General features: G+C 40.9%; 1 protein-coding gene across 1 annotated transcript; it reads right to left on the bottom strand.

Annotated features, from left to right (window-relative positions):
* Positions 1–1198: 1198 nt before the first annotated feature.
* LOC149174556 (uncharacterized) lies at positions 1199–6753 on the bottom strand. The gene is made up of 2 exons (XM_089420890.1): positions 5510–6753; positions 1199–5417 (listed from the first exon to the last, which is right to left on the bottom strand). The coding sequence occupies exons 1-2, from the start codon at positions 6751–6753 to the stop codon at positions 1199–1201; spliced, it is 5463 nt and encodes a 1820-aa protein (XP_089277016.1).
* Between the last annotated feature and the right edge of the window lie 14186 nt (positions 6754–20939).

The raw sequence follows: 20939 nt of genomic DNA, 5'->3' as shown, positions 1-20939 counted from the left end.
TTCAATATAGTTGACAAATTTTCATTACATGGATAACTAGCCTCATTTCTTGTTTCCATTTCTTCTTTTCAATGTTGATAATCCTTTTCTTGTTTAAGAACACATTTAGAATTTAGCATAATAGGAAAGAATGTTATCTATAGCAGGTGGCTCTATCAAATAGAAAGTGATTGGTCAACGAGTTTACTAAGCATCAACCTTTTTGGTTCTATGTTTGCTTTTCTTCAATTCTTCAAAAATCTTCCTTGCCACATGTAGCTTTTGCCACATTTGCAATAGTTTGAGGCTGGTTGTGCTTCTTTATGGTCCTTAATTCTGATAGGCTTCCCCTTGTGTAGAACAACTTTCCAATAGGGCCCTTCCACTGCTTGTTCATTTGTTTATGTTATTTTCTTCCTTTTACATTGTTTTGTTTGCTTTCTGATCATATTTCAAGAATGATCTAAACTCCCTTTTCCTTTTCTCCTTTCAACTTTTTCTTCACTTTATTTTGCAGGTCTTGTTTATGCTACCATTAGTCTTGATGATGTTTATTGGTGGCCTCATACAAGGTTTTCGGTTCCAACACCCAAAGTTGTATTGCAATAGTTGACCACTAATTAAGCAACTCATCTGAAGCTTCTGATCTATTTTACAGCCAACACAAGGACAATATTTTACAACCAACACAAGGACAATAAATCTATGCTTATCTTCCAATTGGGCCATAGTTTTTGTTTCTTATTATAAAATTTCATTAAGCTTTTGTTAAAAATGATTCTCAGAAAGAAATTGCCTTGTGAAATTATGGGTAAACAGATTTCAATTGAGTTGATCATCATGTTCCTACATATTTTTGCATGTTGTCTTATGATAAGTTGTTTGATTTAGCCTTCATGTCACTAGAGAAATGTCCAAGCAACCAAACTTCTGCTGCAATACCTAAGGTGCTACCATTACAAGTTGGGGGCTTTTCAAGTGATGGTGATTTTCAACTTCCTCTCGATATGTAAATGAGGTGAACAACATACTCATCTTTTCTTAATGGATCTTGCATGTACATTTTTGTGCTTACATTGACTCCAGGAAAGATGATAGCTCTTAGTACAATCTTTTTTTTTTAACTAAAACGGTTATATGATTTTTATTTATCTGGAAACAAATGGGACTTTTTCATGCTGTCCTCCAATACAATGCCTCTTTTCCTCTATTACAAAATTCAGGGCATTTGAACAAAACTATTTTCGTTAACGAAGATAAGCCCTTTCATGATTGCACTGCCTTTGTTTGCCATTTTGTCCGCTTCACTGTTTAAATTTCTGAGAATATGATAGAATTTGCAGCTGTCAAAGAATTGGAGTACTCTTTTCAGTCTTTCCAACATTTTGTTGAGGCTAGGATTGTTGAATCGATCCCCCATGTTTAAATTTTTTATTATCAACTCTGAATCTCCGAAGACTTGCAGCTTTTTCACTCCTTTATCTCTTGCAATTTGACAGGCTTTGAGAAGTCCTAATAGCTCAGCCTGGTTATTGGACTTCTGTCCTAATCCCCAATAGAAGATGTCTTTAGAGTCGCCGTCCGGAGAGTAGATGACTCCCCCTGCTCCAGCTGTCCCTGGATTCCCTTTTGACGCCCCATCAAAGAAGACTGTGTGTATTTTTTGAGATCTCCACCAGCTCTGAAAGTAGTCCTCTTTATCTCTTAATCGCCATTCCTGATTGTTACTTTGTGGTTTAGGATAGTTTCTGCTCAGATAAGGCACTAGAGAGCCTAACCACCTCTTTTCTTCTGGCAGAAGCAAGGAGTCTTCTTTTATATACTGTTGTTGGGCTACTTCCATCAAAAAGGCCTTAGCTTTTGCAGCTATTTGCAGCGATGTGTGTCTCACCTCATTGAAAATCTGCTGATTACGTGCCAACCAAATCTGCCAGCAAACGTATTTGGGAATCGCTGTCCAGATTCTGCTCCAGAAAGATTTTTGGGGAATTTGATGCGGGTAATGATGCTTCCACGAGGCAAACAGGTCAGCTGCGGAGTTAAAGGAAGGAACAGGTGTCTGCAAATCCATTAATATGAGTCCCCAAACTTCTTGAGCTACGCTGCATTCCATAAATAGATGTTGAGCTGTTTCTGAGTTATTATTGCACATAGCACACCTATGAGGTCCTGCTATTTTTCGCTTCTCCAGATTATCTCCCGTGAGAATTTTGTTATGGATCAGAGTCCAGCAAAAGAAATTTACCTTTGGAGTGGCAAATGAATCCCAAACACTTTTCCAGAATGTTGATGATTGATTGCTATTTCTTATCCCCTGCAGAGCGCGGTAGCCATCTGTTGTGGAGTAAACTCCAGTTTGACCCCAACCCCAGCAGTCTTTTGCGGCTCTATGAACAGGGGCGGCGTCCTCCAAGTATTCTTCCAGCAGTGTTTGTTGATTTTTCAACCTGTTCGGGACTCCAAAGAGGTCCCAGCCCTCCCACTCACCACGCTGATTCCACTTCGACAGATCGTAGAGGCGTTTGACTCCCGCACGCTCCAACCAGGTTCTTAATTCTGTTATATCCGCTTGATCTGCTAAGGGGGCGTTCCTCATTATACTATCCGTCCATATGTTGATATGTTTGCCACTTCCGGGGATACGATACAGATGCTTTATGAAGTGTTGACTGCTTTTACAACACAGGCTCCAGAGTTGCGTGCTTTTGGCTGTGGACATATGAATTACGTTGCTGAGGTCTTTGCTTATTCCATACTTTAACCGCAGAGTGCTACTGACAGGATGGGTGGGATCGTGGATCAATTTCCATAGGATTTTTCCTCCCAAGGCCAGGTTCACAAGATGAGGGTCTCTTATCTGTAATCCCCCCTCTTCCTTCGTTCTCTTTACGACATCCCAATTCACCAGATGAAATCTTTTTTCACTGCCTTTCCCTCCTTGCCACAAAAATTCTCTGAGAAGTTTGGAGATCTGCTCCATAACATTGCGAGGGGCCAAGAGGAAAGCTGCCTGGAAGATTGGGTACGCTGACAACACCGATTTGATCAAGATAACTTTGCCACCCTTAGTCAACCAGTAACCCCCCCATGCTGCAATCTTGTTTTTCATTTTTGAGATTATTCCACTCCATAAGGCTCTTTTATTGATTCCAGAGATAATGGGCAGGCCGAGGTAGATGAATCTATCCCATTCTGTGTGTCCTTTGAACCCAAGAATGGATGTTATACCTGCAAGTTCTTGCTGATCTATATTCCAACTAAAAACTTCGCTCTTGTTGTTGTTAACTGCCGCTCCAGTGACTCTGCAATAGCTTCTAAGGACCGTGTCAAATGCTCGGGCTATTCTTGTGGATGCTCCACCTAGGAGGAGTGAATCATCTGCAAAAAGTGCATGATTCGAAGGCTCAGCTCCTATTGTTGTTTTGAGGCCCGGTAAGATACCTGTATCTCTTTCTGCATTGAGCTTTCTGCTTAGTGAGTCTGCCATTAGAATGTACAGATAGGGGGAGAGTGGGCATCCCTGTCGTATGCCTCTCTTAGCTTGAAAAAAGTTTGTTGGACGACCATTAACAAGGGGTGCGATCCATGGATTGTCAATGCAGGCTTTGATGAGTTGAACAAAAGCAGGCGAGAAGCCAAATGTGAGAAGCACTTTGCTAAGGAAATTGCGGTTTACTCTATCAAACGCATTTGCCATGTCTAATTTTATCACCATTCCTTTCTCTTTCCTCTGTTTGCTGGAGTGGATTGTCTCTTGAACCTGGATTACATTATCCAGTATATGTCGACCTTCTACAAAGCCACTTTGGGAGCTGGATATCACCCTTTTTAGCAGTGGCTTAATTCTGTTTGCTAACAATTTGGCCAAGATTTTGTAAGACGCATTACACAGCGATATAGGTCGAAATCTGGAAAAAGTTTCTGGGTTGGAGTCTTTGGGGATTAAAGCTAGGTAAGTAGAGTTGGTTCCTCCACCTATCTTGGCTTTTGACATAAATCCTCTTATCATTTTCTGCAGGTCTTCCTTGATAATATGCCAACATGTTTTATAGAAGTGGATTGTGAATCCATCGGGCCCCGGTGCCTTGTCCGCTTCCATGGCCCAAATAACATTTATGATTTCCTTTTCTGTTATGGGTCTGCAGAGGATTGCATTTTCTTCAGGGCTGATGAGTTTGGGAATATTTGAAAGAAGTGCAGCAGTTTCCTCATCATTGCTTTGAGTATCTGGACTGTAGAGATTCTGGAAGTGGGCTTCAGCAGCTGCCTTGACTTGATTGTATCCTTTGCAGACTTGCCCATCTGCTGTTTTAATTTCTGCTATATAATTTCTTGACAGTCTTGCTCTATATTGCCTGTGGAAGAAAGCAGTATTCCGATCTCCCGCCTTTAACCACAGGCTTCTAGATTTTATTCTCCAATATTCTTCCTCCTTTCGGAATGACTGATGTACTGATCGTTGTGCTTGAGTTTCTGTTTCCAACACTTCTGTTGTGATCTCTTTAATTTCCATGTCAGTTTGCAGAGATTGTAATGAATGAACTGCTTCTTTTCTTTGTTCTGTTGGAGTATGGATTGGTTTCTTAATCCAGTCTTTCAAGGCTTGTTTGGTAGCTTTTAACTTTTGCTCCCAAACATAACTAGTTGAACCATTGATGGGTTTGGACCAAGCTTCTTTCACCGTGTCTAAGAAACCCTCTCTCTCAATCCATTGTGGACTGAAACGAAAAGGGATAGGTCCTAGGTCTTCTTCTTCTTCTAGGAGGAGTTGAACTGGCTTATGATCTGATGTGAGTTTAGGTAAAATTTTTGTGATGATGATTTTTTTTTCCATCATTATGGAGCTTTGCACTAGAAAGCGGTCAAGTCTTGCAGATATGTGATCCGAGCCAGTCCGGTTATTGGACCAGGTATATATACCCCGAACTGGGTTGAAATCCAATAGGTCCCAGCTTTGGGAGAGTTCCTCAACCATGGGCAGCAAGGGGTCCCTGCTGTCAATTCCTCCTCTCTTCTCTTTTGCTTTCATAATAATATTTAGATTGCCTGCTATAATGATATTGTTGGGAGTAGATAATTCTAAAAAGGCAAATAGGTTGTTCCAGCATTCTCTTTTTTTAGTATAAGAAACTGGCACATAAAGATTAAATAGAGAGATAGTTAACTTACTTGCTTTGTGTTTCAATTCCGTGAATATCCAGTGCTGGGTTGCTTGGAAGTTATTCAGATGGAAGAGCTCTTCAGACCAAAGGGTTGCCAAGCCCCCGGAGGTGCCTCTTGCACTGACTGCTTTACCTGCTTTTTTATTCCACTTTGTTTTACTGATCTCTAAAAGGGCTTGCCCTTCTAGTTTTGTCTCTTGGAGCATGAGAATTTCTGAGGGTTCATCTTTCAATAGGTCTTTAACAGCCTCGATTTTGGAGGGATTCCCCAGTCCTCTACAGTTCCAAGAGACTAACTTCATTATTTATTATTTTGATTGATGAGTCCTCCCTTGGAGGGCTTTGGCCTGGTGTTTCGCCCTATAGACATTTCTATTGTGGGCTGACTTCCTTGTGTTTTGTGTCTTTCTGCCTCCTCCTCCCTTTTTTCCTTTCGGGATTTCCTTCCTGCTTTTTTTGATGGGCGCTCGTAGATTTCATCTTCCGAAGAATCTGAGCTCTCCCTTGGTTTTTTCTTTGCCATATCAGCATATGATAGGTTGATGGGGCTGCCCTGGTTGGATTCGCTCAGGTCTGCTTCCTCTCCCTCTTTGTGCAATGGAGGAGTGTTTTCCTGTTCCTCGTGCTCCTTTGTTGGGTTCACTTGATGGCTCTGATGTTCGCCTTCTATCCCTTTTGATCTTGCTTCCGCTTCTTGGTTTATTTTGGATCTGCTAGTTTCTCCATTCCTATGTTGTTCACTTTGTGTCTCGTTTGGATTTACTTCCTCCTCTTGATTTATTTTGGATCTGCTGGTTTCTCCATTCCTATTGCCTTTTCCTGTGCCTTTTTTTGCATTTTCATTTTTCTGCACTAGGGTCCATTGATCCCCGTTTTGTTTGCCCATTTGATCCTCAGTCTTCTTCTTGCAGTGCTTTGCGAAATGACCATGACCATGGCAGTGTCTGCATTTAAACGGCAACTGCTCATAGTCCAGCTCTTGTACATACGTCCACCCAGCTACTGTAAGTTTGATGGCTTCTAGGAGCCCTTCTTCCAGGTCCACTTCGACACAGATGCGTGCACAGGAATATTGGTCCTTCCTTGCTGCTTGATCTATGTATTTTCCCAGGGCATTCCCTATGATCTGAAGGTGATTCCAACAGTGGAGGGGCAGATGGGGAAGCCTGACCCAAACCGGGACAGCTGAAGGAACGTCTTGAGTGGGATCAAAGTCAGGCGACCATTTGTTTAGGTAAAGGCCCTGAGGGCCCATGAAGTAAGGTCCATTTCTGAAGATTAATCCTTTATCATCTAGGCTTTCGAATACAAAAACAAAGAATCCCTTACCCACGAAGTAGCTTTTGACACCCTCTTTAATGAGAGGCTTCCAGTTCCTTTGAGTCCACTCCTCAACCGTTTTTGGCGATGGCCAGAGGCCTGTGAACTGGCCTATGAGGCCTTTTTCAGCCAGATTCAGGGCAGCTTTGCAAGTATCTTCTTCAGGCAGTGCCACTGATGGGATAGTGTCCATCTTTTTAACAAACCTCTGCATGGTCGCAGAAGGAGGACGCTTGGGGCCAGAAGCCACTAACGACTTGAAGGTCAGGACCTCCGGTGGCAGGGGATCCATGATCCACTCGTATCAGTCCAAACAGTAGCTCTTAGTCCAATCTTCACGTTGATGACGGTGAATATTTTTTCGGCATACTTAGATTTTGTTGCGTTTTGTTTGAATCCCTATGATCATTCTTTGTCATACTCTCATTTTGTCTTAATCCCTTCAATATGTTATGTTACCTATGTGGTTCTTCAGGGTTTCTTTGTCCAAATCCCCATTTAACATGTTCGCCATTTTTCACTCATCTTTTTATTGTTGCTTGTTGCTTCTGTAATTTAAACACGACATTCTTGATGTGCTTAAGGCATCAAGCGACACCCTGTTTCTCTTCATCTATTGACTAGAGTTGTTCCCTTTATTAATGGGTATCATCTACCAGTTCTTTGTTCTTATCTACCAACTTGAAACTATTTATATAATCTCATTAGCTTTATATAGTGTTAGTCTTTAATATTTATCTATCCTTTAACATAAGCATTATGGACCTAAGAGAGAACTCAAAATAATCTAGTCTGGTGTGTTAATTCATAAATCCTATAAAAAATGCTAAATTTCAATTGTTAATTTCACAAAGATGCATGGAATTTCTAACCTCATTTATGCTTTGTACTCCGATATTTGGAGTGGTATCCTATAAACACATTTTTTACATTCAGTAGAGATAGAAATGTATTTGAAACTTTGTCTCTAGGTTTGTTTTTTCATTGTGGATAGGATATCTAAATTGTTCAAATATGAATGAGAAGCCTTTACCTGGGTAATCGGTCCAAACGTCTCAATGAAATTAAAGGTTTAAAATAGGAAAAACAAGCTCTATATGGATGTATCTTCAACCATCTATCTTATGGAATATCTTTATTTCAAAGGTGGGCTTAGTTCAAATCCATGTACATGAACTACAGTTCCATCTTTATGTCAATGTGGGTGAATATTTTGCAGGCATACTTCTTACATTTTGCTCCATTTTGTTTGAATCCCTACGTCATTCCTTGTTAGACTCCCATCTTGTCTTAATCCCTTCAATGTGTTATGTTACCTAAGTGGTTCTTCAACCTTTCTTTGTCCAAATCCCCATTCAACATGTTCCTCTCTTTTCACTCAACTTTTTATTGTTGCATGTGGCTTCTGTATTTAAACATGAGATTCTTGATGTGCTAAAGGCACCAAGTGACACCTCGTTTCTCTTCATGTACTGATTAGAGTGGTTTTCTTCATTAATGGGTCTCATCTACCATTTTTTTTTTAATTTACCAACTTGATACTATCAATATCATCCCATTAACTTTTTATATTGTTAGTATTTATCAATCCCTTAAAATAAGCATTATCGACCTAAGAGAGAATACCCTAGCTTGTGTGTTGATTCAAAAATCCTATAAAAAATCTAAATTTCGGACTTGAACAATAGAAATAACTACCATTTACTATTGCTAACACTTGAGATATGTAAGCACAAGGCAAACATTGTATTGCATTGCAACAATATCAAATATTCGGAGGATGACACTAGGAGGTCAATTATGCATGTCCAACATAAAAACCATTTCACAGAGATGCATGGTGTTTCGAACCTGATTCAGTTCTAGTTCCTCCCAATTCAGTTCAATTCAGTTCTAGTTACTCATTTTATAGATCTCACTTTTATGCAACTAGTTGATGGAGCAAGAAGATGAAACTTGAAGCAGATACGCCCCAGATCCACAATATGGACCCCTTTTTATTCAGACCAGAGCCATGATTTTGAGGCTCCATATTTGGATTGTGAGGAAGGGTGTGGTTTTATGATCCATTTTCAGCCTAGATCTCATATTTGGTCACTCCCTCTCTCTGATCAAAAGCATCTTCCATGTATTTTCTGTTAGCAGCATGTGCTTGTAGATTAGCATATTTGAGGATTGCTATTTACCAAGTGTCTTCACCAACAATTATAGAAAAATCTAAATATATATATATATATATATATATATATATATATGAAATTGAAACTGTAAGAACTGAAACTGAAATTGTAAGAACTGTGAGAAATGAAAATAGAACTGTAAGAAAAATGTGTTGTATTTGATATAATTAACCTAGATATACTGGCAATTGTTCTGTGATTTTTTGTCTTCAAGGTTGGTGAATAGTTTGAAAGCATAACATGCAACTTCAACAATGGTTGAACCTATTTTATAGTTTTTGGCAATTAAATTGAATTGGTGGTAAGGATGGACATGGTTTGCAATGGCTTCATTTTGAATGTGTGAATTGGATTTAGTTTGATGTGATCCAATTGTTGGGAATTTTTTATTTGTTGATCCATGTGCTTTGATTTGTTTTAATGAGAAATAGAATGGGTTGGGTGTCATTTATTGAACAAAGTGGGTTTAAATGTTATTGGGTTGGGTGTCATTTATTGAACATAGGGGGTTTAAATGTTGAACAACACAACAGTTATGGCTGAAATACATTAACTTTTATTATGTGCAGGTATGGATATTTATTTGGGATACAAAGCTTCAGTTCTGATGAGTGGAGGTTGAAGTGACTGCTACTTTGTCCTTCTGGAATAGACCATTTTGGAAGGATTTATGGTTTTATCTGTTTTCTAGTTGGGTCAATATGGTTTGCACTCTTAAGTATTGATATACTATTTATGGACATTTGTGGGCCCAGTCAATGTTTTGGGCAATTTTGGATATAAATCAATACTTATTTGCACTTAATGTTATTTATCTTTGTTTAAATATTGGTTGCAAAAGTCTCAATTTCTAGTGGTTTGGTGGGACCAGTACTATATCAATTACTGGTCCATGCACAACATTAGACATCTCTCCCCTATTATTTATATTCTACACACCCACTAAAGAATATATAATTCAATAGTTTTAGATGATTTAATTAAGCCAGTTGGTACCAATTTGTACATGCAAGGGACTTTTCACCTTGGCTCCACCCACATAGCTTTGAGAATTTGTAGTCTATAATCAGTATGTCTTTCGGATTAATCACGTGTTATATAATGGGTCGACGTTTTGAACCAACTAATGTGGTTCATCCTTAGGACAAATGGTGAGAAAATCAATAACAAAATTTTAAATAGTAGAGAAGCATTTGATCCAGGTGGATATTGGTGGCCACCTGCCAAGTCCACCTGGACCCCCACCATTGTCTTTCTCAGCATTTTCAGTTTCCTTAATTGTAGCACAACTTACTATTTTTAGCAGTTTTCCAGGTCCTGAACTTCCGGAGCCGTTTTGAGGCCCTAAACGACGTTTTTTGGGGAATCCGGGGGCAACACGAGTCCATGGAATGGACTTGTTGCCCGTTCCAACAATGATAGTGCTCGGATAGATCTTTCTAATGAGCTATTGTACATGTCAAACGGAGATCATATGCCAAAGTTACGACCCCGGGAAGTTGATGTACCAACTTACCCCCAAACGGGGCCCACAGTTTGGTGTTTCATCTCCTAGGGTCAGGTTTTGGAATGTTAAGGGTTTTTCCATTGTTTCTCAGCAATAAATAGGCCTTCGAGCCTCATTGTAACACAGTTCAGAGGCATGTAGCCATCACATCTCTTCTCAGAGATAAGCTACCATCGCCCTAGCTAGTTTATTGTCATTTCTGTTTGTAAGCATATTTCAGTATTTTCCATTAATGAAATGAAGTATTATTTCCGCTGCATCTTTGTGTATATGGTTATCTCTGTAATTTGTTGCGTTCCTGTTTAAATCCGGATCAGTGGTATCAGAGCGGTCTGCTTTTTCTCTGTTTTTCTTTGCATGTCCCCAACAAGGTCGGGATATAAGGAGTTAGGGCTTGAACTGGTTGAACCTTTGCAAGACCAGCCTCGCAAATCCCGACGGCCTCCCATGGCGGACGAGAAGAAAGACGAGGTTGCAGGAGATCCCATCAAAATCTTGCTCGAAGAAGCGCTCGAGCGACAACGGAACGCGATGATGGACAACTTTGCGCAGATCCTTCAGCGGCTACCCAGAAGCGGCGCATTGGCTTCCAGCAGCTCCTCTGGAAATGCCACACCCTTTAAGGTACAAGTTAATTTTGAAATCCCCATATTCGAGGGTCAGATAGACGCCGATGCCGTAGATAAATGGTTAAATCTGCTAGAGGGTTATTTTTCTGTTCATGAATTTTCGAGTCGGGAAAAGATTGTTTTTGCTCTTCTCAAAGCAGCCCCCCACGTCAAGGACTGGTGGGAAACCTACTGCGAGCAAAAGGATGAAAATACTGGCTCACTATTTTCAGCCACACCCACCTGGGATTCGTTCCGGGATGCCATCAAGGAGCAGTACTACCCTGTCGGAAGCTATGAGGATGAATACATAAAGTGGACCACGCTGCGGCAGGGAAGGGACCAAGACGTGCCGGAGTTCACCAATCTTTTCCATACCCTTCGCACAAAGTTGGGTATCAAGGATTCAGAGCAACATTTGATACTCAAATACCGTGGCTGCCTGCACAAGTACATCCAGGAAGAAATACAGTTCCTAAACATCCCCTCGCTTGGCGTAGCATACCGGTATGCCGTCAAGGTCGAGCAGAAGTTTAAACAAAAGAAGCGATACTTTGGATCTGCGAATCCAAAGCAGGGGAAAGGTGCCCCTAAACCACAAAACAAAGGACAAAGCCAAGGCGAGACAGCCCAAGACAACTAGCCGAAGCTGCAAGCAAAGAGCAACGCCGCGAAGCCGAGAAAGGACACTGGAAAATGGTGCGAGTTCCATAAGAGCTCCACTCACAACACAAGTGAGTGTCGGGCCAAGCAGTCACTGGTGGCTGAGCTAAAGGTTTCAGAATCAGATGCATGTTCCGACTCTGAGTTAGAACCCGATAAGGGGTATGAAAAAGGGAAGCAGATCATTGATGCAGATCCCAGCGCCACTGTTGCTACCGCAAAGATCCAGAAAAATGAACCTGAAGATCCAGAGGAGGAGGAGCGTCTCTTCCACTCCCAGATGTGGGTAAAGGGCTCCCCGATACAGTTCATTGTTGATAGCGGGAGTCAAAAGAACCTCATTTCGGCAGAGGTCGTGAAGCGGTTGGGCTTACCGACCACAGCACATCCACAACCATACACCATTGGGTGGCTTCACCAAGGGCGAGATCTTCGCGTGAGCCAGCAGTGTCGCCTTCCATACAACATCAAGCCCTTCACGGATGAGGTATTGTGTGACATTGCTCCCCTTGAAGTTTGTGATGTATTACTAGGACAACCATACTTGTGGAAGCGACATGCTCTGTATGAATCAAGGCCACGTGCTGTTATTATTACATTGGGAAATAAGTTGTTCAGGATACCAGAGGTAGCACCACCTGCCGCCATCTCTTTGATTACTGCAAAACAATGCAGTAAGATCATTTCCAAAACCAGGAAATTTGTTTTCCTGATGATACGCCCTCAAGGGAAGAAGAAGAAAGTGGCCGCGGCCTCCAAACGGGGTCCCTCTGCACGCCAGCTACAAATGGAAAAGATTGTGGAGGAGTACGAAGACATCTTCACCTCCCCGGCAGGGGTTCCTCTGCACTGTCAAGTCAAGCACTCCATCGATCTGACCCCAGGTGCGCCGCTACCCAATGGACCAATTTATCGGCGTTCCGTTCTGGAGAACAATGAAATCAAGAGGCAGATTCAGGAGCTCCTGCAGAAAGGTCACATCCGTCCGAGTTCTTCGCCCTGTGGGAGCCCGATAGTGTTGGTACAGAAGAAGGATGGGACGTGGAGACTCTGTATTGACTATCGGGAGCTGAACAAGATCACTGCCTGTAATAGGTACCCGATCTCGCGGATTGATGACCTCCTAGACCAACTAAAGGGGGCGAAATATTTCAGCAAGATCGATCTGAAGTCAGGATATCACCAGGTACCAATTGAACCCTTAGATGTGTGGAAGACTGCCTTCAAATCCAAGGAGGGCCTCTTCGAATGGTTGGTCATGCCTTTCGGATTGACGAATGCTCCTGCAACCTTTATGAGGCTAATGGATGACATCTTGCGGCCATTCACCAACTCCTTTGTAGTAGTATACTTGGATGACATTCTGATCTTCAGCCAGAGTTGGGAAGAGCACCTCCACCACATCCGACAGGTTCTCCAAACACTGCGGCAACACAAGCTATGTGCCAATTTGGAGAAATGCACTTTTGGCATGACCGAGGTTCAGTATCTGGGATACATCATTGATGAACAGGGGGTGCATGTCGATCCAGCCAAGGTCCAAGTCATTCGGGATTGGCCCTCTCCAACCACTCTAACAGAGCTCCGCAGCTTTCTAGGTCTTGCCAACTTCTACCGCAGGTTTGTGTTGGGATTTTCTCATATTTCTTGGCCCTTGAGTCAAGTCACCAAGGGCGGGGCGAAAGCAAAATTCTTTTGGTCTGAATCTCAACAGAAGGAATTCAGGGAGTTGAAGGATCGCCTCTGCACGGCACCAGTGCTCGCGTTACCAGATTTACAACAACCATTTGAGGTCGAGACAGATGCCTCTGACTATGCTATTGGGGCAGTCCTTACTCAACATGGACATCCAGTGGCATATCACAGTGAAACACTTTCAGACACAGTCCAGAAGTACCCCACTTATGATAAAGAGATGTATTCCATTGTACAGGCCTGCCGACAATGGAAGCATTACATTTTGGGGAAGGAAACGGTCATCCACACAGACCACCGACCTCTGCAGTTCATACAGACCCAAGGGAAATTGCAGAATGATCGCCATCAGAAGTGGTCTACATACCTGCAACAGTTTCACTTGAATATCAAGTATAAAAAGGGCAACACCAATAATGTTGCAGATTGCCTCAGTCGACCACCGATCATGGCGCTAACCACCGTGCTCAACTCTTGCGGGCACGAGACTTCTGATTGGCCACTTCTCTACAAAAGCGACCCAGAATTCGGCCACACATACCAGACACTCTTGGAGGTTCGGCAGGTTGCAGATTTTCACCTCCAAGATGCCCTATTATGCCACCTCGGTCACCTCTGTGCTCCTTCAAGCGAGCTTGCCAAGATGATTTGGGAAGCACACTACAATCGGGCTGCTGGGCATTTCGGGGTCGAGAAAACAGTGGCAGTACTGCAAAACTATTTCTATTGGCCGAATCTTCGACAGGATGTTGGGAAGTACATCCGATCATGTACTGCCTGTGCCATTGCCAAACCGACCATTAAGAAGCAAGGCCTCTATACCCCGTTGCCTACCCCTAGTCGACCTTGGGAATCCATCTCCATGGATTACATGTCAGGCCTTCCTTCCACTAAGCATGGAAATGACTGTGTTTTTGTGGTCGTCGACAGGTTCTCAAAGATGGCCATTATGATGGCCTGCAAGAAGAATATCATAGCAGAAGCCACTGCTAAACTCTTCTTTGAACGAGTGTGGGTGCACTTTGGGATCCCCCAGTCTATCATCTCAGATCGAGACAATCGGTTTCTCAGCACCTTTTGGTCCAGTCTCTGGTCAATGCTAGACACCAAACTCACGAAGTCCACAGCCTTCCATCCTCAAACTGATGGCCAGACAGAGGTTGTCAATAGGATGATTGTGCACATTCTGCGCATGTATAACTCAAAGCATCCACGCACATGGGACGAGAGCCTCCCCTACGTTCAGCACAGCTACAACCGAGCTCTTCACAGCTCCACTGGCCATAGCCCTTTTCAGGTGGGTTTGGGATTCCAGCCACTATGCCCCATTGATGTGGCCATGCCACTTGCAGCTACTCACATGAATTCAACTCATGTCCAGTCCGAAACAGATAAGGCCACCAGCTTCATTGAGCGCATCCAACATATTCGCCAGCAAGTCCATGACATTCTTGAGAAATCAAATGCCAAGTACAAGCAACGACATGATCAACATCAGGTGCCACACAAGTTTCAGGTGGGCGACAAAGTCTGGTTGCATTTGCAAAAGGAACGCCTTACTGGAGCCTATCGGAAATTGAGACCACTCCGATATGGTCCTTACACCATTACTAAGGCTATGGGAGACAATGCATTTGAGCTCAGCATTCCCCCATTCCTTGGCCTGCACCCAGTATTTAATGTGGACCGCCTTCGGCCATACTTTCCACCATTGCTAGACACATCCAACATTGCAGAACAGCTCAAACCCACAGAATTAAATCCAGATTGCATGGAACAAGCTGCAACTGATCGGATCATGGACACACAGATCAAGAACACTCGCCAACAGAATATCCAACTGTATCGAGTTGTCAAAGCGGGCCAACTCCTTCATCAGGGCAAGTGGCTCACCAGGGAACAAGTTCAGCAGAAGTTTCCTCATCTCATGGAGGAGCTCAACGCAATGGGGACCATTGCTTCCTAAGGGGGGAGGAATGATCCAGGTGGATATTGGTGGCCACCTGCCAAGTCCACCTGGACCCCCACCATTGTCTTTCTCAGCATTTTCAGTTTCCTTAATTGTAGCACAACTTACTATTTTTAGCAGTTTTTCGGGTCCTGAACTTCCGGAGCCGTTTTGAGGCCCTAAATGACGTTTTTTGGGGAATCCGGGGGCAACACGAGTCCATGGAATGGACTGGTGTTGCCCGTTCCAACAATGATAGTGCTCGGATAGATCTTTCTAATGAGCTATTGTACGCGTCAAACGGAGATCATATGCCAAAGTTACGACCCCAGGAAGTTGATGTACCAACTTACCCCCAAACGGGGCCCACAGTTTGGCGTTTCATCTCCTAGGGTCAGGTTTTGGAATGTTAAGGGTTTTTCCATTGTTTCTCAGCAATAAATAGGCCTTCGAGCCTCATTGTAACACAGTTCAGAGGCATGTAGCCATCACATCTCTTCTCAGAGATAAGCTACCATCGCCCTAGCTAGTTTATTGCCATTTCTGTTTGTAAGCATATTTCAGTATTTTCCATTAATGAAATGAAGTATTATTTCCGTTGCATCTTTGTGTATATGGTTATCTTTGTAATTTGTTGCGTTCCTGTTTAAATCCGGATCAGCATTCGAGTCTTGAAATCGCTGTGAGGAACTAGCCGTTAAAAACTAGTTGCTAGGAAAAGGGGGGTTAATAAATAGTTAAGGGGAAAATGATACTTAAAAAGGTAATTAAAAAATTAATTAAGGGAAAATAATATTAAAATATAAAATCAAATTAGAGTTTATAATAATAAATACCAAAACTAAAGTAAATTGACGGACAATTATAAATTAATAATATATTTTAATATCAAAGTTTAAAAAAAAATAATTAATAATAATATTAATAAATAATAATAATAATAATAAATAATAATAACCTTATAAAATAATAATAATAATAATAAATAAATAATAATAATAATAAAAAAAAACAAATAATAATAATAACCTTAATAAAAAAGGGGGAACTATCAAGAGGAGAGGGCAGGAATCCAACTCCTGCTTAATTTCCAACCATCATCTTGATTGAGGTTGATAGATTGCTTCTTAATCTCAATGACTTCTCTAAGCTTCCGATTATGGAAATGATCAACCTTAGCGATGACCTGAGAATTCTCGATTTTGTAGCATGTTCAAATCTGTAGTCTTTTCCTTGAGTGAGTAGTGGCTCCAATGCCCTACTATCAGGGTTAGTGATGTAATGGTGTATGGATGTGTCTTGGAACTTTCGCTTAATTCAAAAGCATATTAACAGGCCATCAGATTTTCAGACATGTATTGTATTCATTTGTAAGATTATTCTTTTGATGCTTGCAATGCATGTTGTTTTAACCTCTATTAAGACAATTGACCTATTTTGGATGTTCTATTACATATGTTGTTGGAAATGTGTTGTATTAGTTGTTAATGTTGTCTCGCCCGTGTGGATTATTCTACCGAACACTCGACAGGTTCATTCTCGTAAACTTGTTATAACGATCGTCAAACTCGTGTGGACTATTCCACTGGGTGTTGTACATGCTATCTGTTCACATTGTGTTTTTGACTACCACGTCTATGTGGACTACTCCGTTGGAAGCTGTGCATTTCCTTTTGTGTTATGTGTTTCAAACAGAGTTGGGACTATTCCCTTTCGACTTGAGACTGACTCTCACCCTTTCCCTCAGTAGTGAAAGAATCTTGACACAAGCGACACTAAGCACTCACCAGGCACACGAAATCCGTTGTTTGAAGACAAATTAAACCAATCTCATGCACTAAGAAGCAATATCTAAGGAAAATCTTTAAGATAGGAAACTAGGCCATCATACCAGATGGGACTCCTACACCAAATGGCGTGAGGTTTAGTTGGGACTTCATACAGGGGATATCCCCTGAATGTTCGTGGGTTGAGCACCATCAACATTTCTGGCACTAGAAGAGGGCAACTAGTTTTTTATGGATGAATTTCCTCTCACCCCCACCCATCAATCATTTGGTCAAGGCAATAACTCACACTCCCTCTCACCTATGAGAAACTCTGAAATTGGTTGCTCCTCACCTCCCAGACGTTAACACAAAATTTCGTATCAGCACCTCCGCTCTGTCCGTCCCATCACCTGTCAGTTTTCCAAAGCAATCTGTTATGCAACCAGCTCACAAAATAGAAGAAAAGATATATCAACGCCTTCAAAATCAGCCTCTTCGAGGGGGAAACCTCCTTTACATTACACAAATGAACAATTCTTGGATGATGCAAACGACAAAGCCTCCTTTCTATATATAGGAGTTTAAGGGGTCACAGTATAATCAAAGATGAAATATTAACAATAATAATATAAGGACACAAAAATAACAATAGTGGGCTTCTATGGGGCACAATAATAACAATATGGGGATAACAGGGGCACAACAATAATAAGGGCTACAATGACAATAGTAATGGGGGAATCACTAGTATTATAGGGACCTAACATGCCCCTCTCCTTCAAAAAATTGTTTTCCTCAACACTTGAGTAGTTCTTGATGCTTCTATATAAAATTATCATCCTCCCATGTGGAATCTTCAGTCGGTAGGCTCTTCCATTTGATGAGATACTATGAAATTGATCGATTTCATAGCTGTCGAGTTCTTGTTTCTGTGACTGCTTCAGGTTCTCATATGATTTTTCCTTCCTCATCAAGTTCTAGCAATATTATTTGAACTGGGATCTTGTCACCTATAACCTTATTTAAGCATGAAACATGGAAAAATGGGTGCACTCGGGAAGCTGCAGGAAGCTCCAATTTATATGCCATAGTCCCTATCTTTTGCAAGACCTCGTATGGACCATAATACTTTGGTGATGATTTATTATCCTTCTTAGCTTGATTGAGGGTTATATAGTTGTAGTTGTAGGAATATACAATCACCTACATCAAAACTTCTTTCGCTGGGATGTTGATCTGCTTATTGTTTCATTCTATTCTGCGTCAAAGTGAGGTTATCCTTTAAGAGTTGGAGAACTTGTTGTTGATGCTTGATGTGATCTTCCACTGCTTGAGCCTTAGAATTGTATCTTAAATATGATGTGATGGACAGTGGATGATATCCATAAAGTTCCATAAATGGAGTCATTTTTGTTGCAGTATGGAAGGAAGTGTTATACCACCATTCAGCCAGAGGCAACCATTTGACCCATTGTGTCTGTTTATCAGATACAAAGCAACAAAGATATCCTTCCAAACATTTGTTTACTATCTCAGTTTCACCATCAAATTGAGGATGATAAGATGAGCTATGAGCTAGCTAAGTACCAAGACAAGAAAATAATTATGTCTAAAAATTTCCAGTGAAAATGGTATCTCTGTCGCTTAGAATAATCTTTGTGTTTTCATGTAGTTTTTGAATTGTTTCCATAAATGCAGTATAAAGTGTACTTGCTTTAAATGGATGAGATAATGCAAAAGTGTGCATACTTGGTAAATTGGTAAACTACCACCATGATAACACTCTTTCCTTCGGACTTGGGTAAACCTGTGATAAAATTCATTGAAACCTCCTCCCAACTTTGGCTTGGAATGGATAAAGGTTGTAATAGACCCGAGGTCTTAATTGTTCAACTTTATTTTGTTGGAAAAACAAACATTCCGCCATAGACTTTTGAATATCAGATTTAAGTCCATCCCAAAATAAATCCTTCTTAACCCTATGGTAAGTTTTTAGAAATCCTGAGTGCCCTCCTAAGGGGGAGGTGTGCAATTCCATAAGAATATTTTGTTTGATTTGGGAATACTTACATGGGCATAAGTGATCTTTGTACCATAACGAATCATTTTTCTAGCTAAATGTATCATATGTACTAGGATCTTGTTGTAAATTTTGAATGAGTGTCCACACTTCTTCGCCATTCTTCCATTCATCCCTTGCTTCATTTATCCAATCTGGTTGGATAATAGAAATGGCTTAAATAAATTCTTCCACATCCTCATCCTTTCTTAAGGGTGCATCTGCCACAACATTTTGTTTCCCTTTTTTGTAGATTATCTCAAAGTCATAACCCAACATCTTTGTGACCCACTTTTGTTGCTCTTCTAAAGATAAACTTTGTTCTAAAAAGTATTTAAGACTATCACGATCCATTTTTACCTTGAAGTGTCTTCCCATTAGGTAGGGTCGCCATTTCTTAAGTGAATGTAGTATGTCCAACATTTCTTTCTCATAAATAGCTTTGTGTAAATACTTTCCTTTGATTGGACGACTTTCAAAAGTAATGGGTCTTTCTTCTTGCATTAAAACAACACCAATTCCATTTCCCGAGGCATCACATTCCACAATAAAGGTTTTTGTGAAGTCCAGTGTAGCTAAGACTAGTGCTTGGGAAATTGCCTCTTTAAGATGTTCAAAGGCCTTCGTTGCTTCTAGAGTCCATGAAAATGCATCTTTCCTCAATAATATTGTTAGAGGTGCTGCTATTCTGCCATAATTTTTAACAAACTTGTGATAATACCCTGTCAAGCTGAGAAATCCTCGTAGATTCTTTATGGATGTGGGGATTTTCCATTCCTTAATGGTTTTAATTTTGCTAGGGTCTACCTTAACACCTTCATGAGATACAATATGACCCAGATATTCCACCTCTTGTACCCCAAAGAAAAATTTGGAGATTTTTACATATAATTGTTTCTCCTCCAATAGTTTGAGCACCCTGTCAACATGTTGAACATGATCCTTCCAAGACTTGTTGTAGATTATTATATCATCAAAAAATACTAAATTTTTTTTTTTGAGGAAGGGTTTGAAAATGGAATCCATTAAACCTTGAAATGTAGAAGGTGCATTGGTAAGGCCAAAAGGCATGAGTAAAAATTCATAATGAACCTCATGAGTTCTAAATGCTATTTTCATAATGTCTTCAGTCTTCATTATGATTTGATGATATCCTAAATGAAGATCCAACTTGGTGAAGTAAATTGATCCATGAAATTGATCCAATAATTCATCAATGATAGGAATGGAAAATTTATCTTTAATAGTGAGCTTGTTGAGCTCCCTATAATCTGGACACATGCACCATGATCCATCCTTCTTATGAACCAATACCACTGGAGCAGAGAAAGAACTTTGACTAGGTTAATTATACCAACCTCAAGCATTTCTGCAACCATACGTTCAATTTCAGTCTTTTGGTCATGGGGATATCTGTAAGGCCTGATGTTTGGAGGAACACTTCCTAGAATCAAATGAATAGCATGATCATGATCACGAATAGGTGGGAGGCCTTTGGGAGTCTCAAATACCTTGGAATGATTGTCCAAGACTTTTTGAAGATCTCGAGAAATAGATGGTTTTGATTTGGTAACCTGTAGTGAACATAATTGTGCAATTAAGCCTCGTTGTTCTTTCTTTAGAAGCTTTTTCATTCCGTTAGAGCTGATTATCTTTCTTGGTTTCCCTATGATACCTCTTAATTCAACTTCCTTTCCTTGTGAAGAAAATTTCATCAAAATTTCTTGAAAATTAAAAGCTATTGTACCCAAGGATTGTAGCCATTGGACTCCTAGTACATTTGTTCCACCCATTGGAATGGAAATCATTGGGCTATTCAATACATATTCTCCCATGGATAGCTTGATATTATGGCACTTTCCAGAGAAATTTATGGTTCCTCCACTTGCAACCATCACTTGACACTCTGGTTCTGGATATAGGAAGCAATTCAATTCCTTGGCTATCTTACAATGAATAAAATTATGGGTAATGCCCGAATCAATCAACACTATTACCTTTATCTTCTTAATATGTCCTTCTATCTTGATAGTTTGATAAGTGGTATCT

Source organism: Pinus tabuliformis, chromosome 4_1 (genome assembly GCF_031772625.1).
Source record: "Pinus tabuliformis cultivar Carrire ecotype Pingquan chromosome 4_1, CPIR1, whole genome shotgun sequence".
Lineage (NCBI taxonomy): Eukaryota > Viridiplantae > Streptophyta > Pinopsida > Pinales > Pinaceae > Pinus > Pinus tabuliformis.
The sequence above is the reverse complement of the archived record's forward strand: the minus strand, read 5'-3'. Positions and strand labels throughout refer to the sequence as shown.